At 37.8% G+C, this 6,000-nt stretch overlaps 1 protein-coding gene across 1 annotated transcript in view; it reads right to left on the bottom strand.

The window, feature by feature from the left end:
• Window positions 1-2,988: 2,988 nt before the first annotated feature.
• LOC108575624 (kinesin-like protein KIF13B) overlaps window positions 2,989-6,000 on the bottom strand; it is a 32,590-nt gene continuing 29,578 nt past the window's right edge. The window contains exons 20-25 of the mRNA XM_017938465.1: window positions 5,440-5,776; window positions 5,087-5,343; window positions 4,529-4,712; window positions 4,248-4,445; window positions 3,849-4,016; window positions 2,989-3,292 (exon numbers count right to left, since the gene is read on the bottom strand). Coding sequence (XP_017793954.1) covers window positions 3,204-3,292; window positions 3,849-4,016; window positions 4,248-4,445; window positions 4,529-4,712; window positions 5,087-5,343; window positions 5,440-5,776 — 1,233 coding nt within the window. The 3' untranslated portion in view covers window positions 2,989-3,203. The remainder of the gene's footprint in view (window positions 3,293-3,848; window positions 4,017-4,247; window positions 4,446-4,528; window positions 4,713-5,086; window positions 5,344-5,439; window positions 5,777-6,000) is intronic.

The raw sequence follows: 6,000 nt of genomic DNA, 5'->3' as shown, positions 1-6,000 counted from the left end.
ATTTTACGCTTGTCTTTCAATACTCTCGAAAAAATGGACCCGTGCGACGACGCATTTGTTTCACTTAATTTTTTTGTTCTTTTCAACTCTTTTATTTTTCCTATCGTTTTTTTTTTTCTCTCTTTCATTTGGAACTTAGACCGTGTGTTGTGGTTGTGTAGATCTGTGTCTGTGGGCTGTTTGCAAGCAGTTTTGTTGCCTGGAACAAGGGGCATTTGGGTAATGTTAAACTCGGAAGTCTTCCAGAGACATTCGTAAAACCGATTGGTCGAAAATATTATTCTAGAATCCGTTTAGGGTACAAAGTATAGTTGTGAACGGTTATCATATTAGATAATTATAACGATAAAAATGGACATTGTCTTATCGTGGGATGGAATAGGCTGTGTAAGCTCCGTCAATGCTAGATGCTCCGCTGCAATTTGAAAAAAAAAAAACAAGAAAAGAAGAAGAAACACAGAAAGATAAAATAAGAAAAATACACGATATCGTAAACGTAGATCTGTTTACGAGAGAATTGTTTAATCGTTGCAACAGACGCGTGTATAGTAAGTTAAACACGGTTTTCGCCAAAAATTTCACAAATTGTTAAACGTTAAAGTAGAAGAGAACCGTCGATAAATGAGAAAAATGAAGAAACAAAGAGAAAAGGTAACGCATCGTGTCTGACACGAAGAAAGAAAAATTGCTTTTTTTTTTTATTAATCCTATGCCAGGCAGGCATGTAGCATCACTGTGACATTTGTGAGTCTTAATTTTCTTTCATCTTTAATAATCTTGAATTACCAAAAAATGGACAGAGATACCTTCGCTCGCGACGTTTCCTTTTTCCGTTGTAGTAGAGGCGTTTTTTTATTTATTTACTCATTTATTCATTCATACTTGTTCTCTTTCTTATTCTTCGTTTGTAACGGGTTCTCTCGCGACAAGAAAACGTCGCGACGCAGGCGAGTTTATTATTTATATTCAATAAATATTACATACAGTAATATGTTCATTATTGATAGCGTTAGTATTGTTCTAATTGGACAGAAGTTGTTGGTTGTGGTTGTTTGGTTAACTGTTGTTTCACAATTTGGGCGAATTTTCTTTTCCTTTTTTTTTTCCGTTCGTTTTGTTCCTTTCACGATTACATCTCGAATCGTCAGTTTGCCTATCTTTCCATTCACAAACACTCGTTTTCTCTTCGCTAACTTCTTCAACCTTCCTTCTTTCTCTCTTTCTCCCGTTTGTCTTCTTTTTCCTCGTGTCTCTCCTTTTATACTCCACACAATCTATTCCGTAAATTAAAAAAAATACGCGATATCGTCGTTTGATTTTGCCGCACATGCGACATTTTTTGTCTTTACCATTATCGTCGTTACATTTCCTCAAAGTCCTTTCTTTCTGTCCTTTCCTCTCTCTCTCTCTCTTTAGCTATACGTAGGTTTTTCTTGTTTTCGTTAATCTGTCGAACGAGAAATCAGTATCGTCACCGTCGTCCTGAGCAAATCACGTTAAAATATATATATATATGTATGTATATACGTATATTATTAAAGTTCCTCGCGATAGAATTCTGCCAGGAAGGCGCGAAACCAAGAAGAAATACGGTGCAACGAGAAAATGAATTATAGCGAAGGTGTGTTGTCGGTTTCACTTTCAGCGAATAAAAGCCAGAAAAAGGAAAATAAAAGAAACAACGCCGGATAGACATTGCTAGTTGTAACGCAAAAATTCAAGATACACAATATGAAGCCAGCTCGTTATTTTTTACTTCTTCCTTTAATTCGATCTCTACTATCTAAAACTTACGAACCTAGTATTGCGATCCTACGTGACCGTGTTGCACATCGAAAAAGGGTACGAACAAAGAAACGTATCGGCCATTTTGTGAATAATCGGTCGTATCATCAAACGATTCTTCGCGAAACGGAGGCCAACGCGAGTCTTTTCTTCTTTTTCTCTTTCTCGTCGTGCAACAGGCACACTGTTTCTTCACACACTTTGCGCCGTATAAATTAATTGCGTGTCATGTTCGCGTTAACAACGTAATGCTGGACAGAGGACAATCGTATGTTACAATAAAAAGGAACTTAACAGATTGCGCTAAAAAAATACAATATATATGAAACAATTGTATACATATAAAATCTTTAAATAATTTACACAACGCGCGGGTACTTCGTATGTCTCGAAAGAAAAAAAAAAAAATCTTTTCTTCTTCTTTTTCTATTATTTTTTGGCCGTCCTGTATTTGTTGCACGTGTTGGCCACTTCTCCGATCACTTTTAAATTACCAACCGGATAATTTTGGAGAGTGTCTACATTCTTGCAATTGTTCACCAGTAATTTTTCAAAAGGTGGGGGTAAAAGTTGTCGGTTATTACGTTTCCTTCTATACCGGCGATTCTTTACATTGCAATGTAACACATATATACTCGGTGCCAAAAAGAAAAACAGAAATTGTTCCGATTTTTTCTTCTTTTTTCTTTATGTTAAATGCAATCGACGCTTAAACGTTACGGAATATTGTTTAAATTGCGACGAACCTTGACGCTAACCACCCAATGAAGGTCAAGGGTATCGTAATGAAAATAAGCGACTCCGTTTTTCATTTCCCACTTTCTTCGTTCTGTAGCCTTAAAAAATGTACAATTAATCGCGAACTAAAACGATGCTTGTTCGTTCTTATGTAAAAAGTAAATGGCTCATCATCCCAGTCGTAAAATTAAAAGTTTTTTGTGGAATGCTTACAAATTATACATATATATACATATATCATATATATGTATATATATCTATATTCGATTGAATATCGTCCGCTGACTTCTCGACACAACGAAGACACAATCTATCTTCTCTATAGTGTCGATACTCTTGCGCGCACATTTTCTCACTCTTTCTCTCGCGCGCTCTCTTTCGCTCTCCCTCTCGCTCTCGCCTACACACTACTGAAATGCGAAGTAGTAGGTAGTAGATTACTATGCTCCAGAACAGCATGTTCTGTTCGAATCGAGAGAACGTCCCATGCTTTGTGTGATACACATTAATGACCTAATATTTCAAGTAATATTTATAAGTAATTAATTAATCCATAGCTGCCCTAATTTCTAAGGGACTGAAACACTGCTGCTACACATATCATAGGCATGTAGCAATTTACGATATTTAGTGGCTTATTAGTAAAACGAAGTTACGGTGAAGCGGGTGTTGTGATCCGTTTACTTGCCCCGTGGAGAAGATCGTGTGCCCGTTATTGAGAGGCCTTCCCCTCGGCTCCGACTTCGGTGCAAGGAATGTAAACCCTCACCTGTAAGAAATATTTATCGGTTAGAGTCGTGACAATTTTGTATTCAAGATTCTACTCAGGGTTGCTAAGATGCAAATTTCATTTAGCTGTTCCATGATTCTATCCATTATCTTCACGTGTATATTTTTCTGTTTTGGTATAAAAATAGGAAAGGTATGTGAGATTATAGAAGAGATTAAATAACGCTTAGAATCTGAGAAACTTTGAGTTCTAGAGCATATTAATCCTCCGGTCACTCAGACTCTGAACAGATCTGACCACATCCGTAGACTTGAAAGGAACTATACAATAGATTTAAATAACAGAAACACACCTCATGCCACCATAATTATTGAAAATTCTCCTTGAGAATTGATTGTAATACTCTTGACCTTACAATAAAAGACCTTTCAATGCTGAATGCAGGGTAGTTAGAAAACTCTTTGTTGATAAAAGATTTATGGTAATAGATTTAAACTGTTTCTTCAAAGATACTGGATAGAATCTTTGCTGGTGCATAGCCAAAATTGTAGGAGTTAGTATTTCTGTGTTAATTTAGACAGAATACTGTCTGTACCTCTGCTAACGCTTCTGCGCATTGGTGCAGGTTGAGGAATAGTGACAGTGTAGTTTCTAAGTGCTCTGCCTCGTTTGTCTTGAATTAGTTTGTCCACTTTAACGAAGATTCCGCATTTCGGTCGACACGTGAAGTACCTATGGCCATTCACAGCACCATCATTTTTACCTGTAACAACAGAGGTAAACAATGGAATCTCTTGTTCGAGCATTTGTAAAAGGGTTAAAAAGTATCTGTAATATAATTTAAAAAACAGAGCAGAATGACCACTAAAATTATCATTTCATTCGTTCGCATAATTTGAGATATGTCGATGCTATAATAGCCATCCACGCTAATGATTATTTTCAAGTAAATAACGAGACAGTAAAAAACAGAGGTGGTAAAATGGAATCTTACCAGTTGGAGCGTCAAGTTCGACTCCTATCCACGTCCCAGATGCGAATTCTGTTGAGCCAACATACGCTATTACACCAGAGTAACTGTAAGGACGAACCAACACCGATTCTCCAACTACAACCCAATCTGGAAGCGGTGTTTCGACTCTGCTTAAGTCGTGTCTCGAACCGAAAGCCGAACTTTTATCGCTCACGTCGTCTAAAGAATATAAAATTCGTTACAATATGTGCATCCATAAATAAGTATTAATTGGAGAGTTTACAGGAGAATAGCCTATGTACCATCGATTCGTTCAGAAGAGCTGTTGTCGCCATTTTCATAGGGCATATTAGATTGCATTGATTGTTCTAATCGTGCTGCTGCTTTGCTCTCTGAGAGTTGTGGACGGACCATGGGGAATGAAGCCCTGTGCTGAGAACTGGTAGGTCTGCCTGTATTAGCAGAAGCTTTTCTTCGCCGCACGACCTATCGTGAAGTCATTTTAATTAACACTTTAAGTATCTAGGCTAATTCTGTTTATTGCTTTATTTTAGATACACAGTCAGCCTTGAAATTACAAAAGAGAGGAATCTGAAGTGAAATTTTTGGATTATCAAGGTTTTACTTCTGAAGAGAAATTTTACTGTTGGATATTGCTAAATTTTTGGATTATTTAAGGTTTTACTTCTGAAGAGAAATTTTACTGTTGGATATTGCTAAATTTGTGGATTATCTAAAGGTTCTTATCTCTGAACAGAAATCTTACTGTTGAATATTGCAAATGCATTGAAGACAGTTGATTGAAATAGGAAAATATCAAATATCAAAATATATGTAATTTATTTGATTTTAAAAATTACCTTGCCCGGTGGTAGCTTCGTGTGTACAACTGAGCTACCCTCCAGGGGACTGTCTTCTCCAGAATTCGACGCCTGACTGATCTCCATGTCGCTTTTTCTTCGATTATTCAAAACTTGACTCGGTATATCCTTTTTGTGAATAGTGCTTGTATGCGTTCCACTGTTTGCATCGCTGTCGCTTTTCGTCGAAGAAACTGGACTATCGATATCCGCATCCATGTAGGCGCCTGTTTCTTCCAAGTTCTTTCTAGTACGTTCTGCAATATAAAAAATATACATCAGTATGTATCATCCAATCCACGTAACGAAACCATTTGTGCGACATTTGATCTTCGAGCGAACATTCAACTAACCCTCGTTGCGAGTGTTCTTCACCATTACGTTCAAGTTGTCCAACGCGTTGGTCATCTCGCCCATGTACTCTTCCGGTGTCTCCTCGACCAACGAGCTATCCATCCGTTCCGATTTCTTGTTGTCCAGCAGATTTCGGTATTCCAGATCCGGTGTCTCGTCCACGCTGATCGACTTGACGGAGATCGAGTCCTCGGATGTTAGATTGGTTGTAGACACGGCTTGGGAACCGTAACCGCTGCTGCTCATGCTTGGCGTGTTGATCTTCGTCGATTGAAGTTCGACGAGAGAATCCAGTGTGCGTGAAGAAGTTAGCGGTTTTACTGGTTTCGCCGGTGCCTGAACGTAATCGCGTGTGATTTGATTGTGACAACGATGACACCGTGGGACTTAGCAATTTTTTTCCCGTGAGGAACAGTGAGAAGAAACAGCTGTACGTTGAAATTGTATAGAGAAATGATCTATCCGATCTCTAGTGTATGTTTAACTTTTTCTTTTTTTTTTGGGAGTAAAAGTTTTTTAAATACAGGCGTTTCTTCCACATCAAAGTTGCAATTTGTCAG

Source organism: Habropoda laboriosa, unplaced genomic scaffold (genome assembly GCF_001263275.1).
Source record: "Habropoda laboriosa isolate 0110345459 unplaced genomic scaffold, ASM126327v1 scaffold186, whole genome shotgun sequence".
In the NCBI taxonomy this organism is placed as follows: domain Eukaryota; kingdom Metazoa; phylum Arthropoda; class Insecta; order Hymenoptera; family Apidae; genus Habropoda; species Habropoda laboriosa.
The sequence above is the reverse complement of the archived record's forward strand: the minus strand, read 5'-3'. Positions and strand labels throughout refer to the sequence as shown.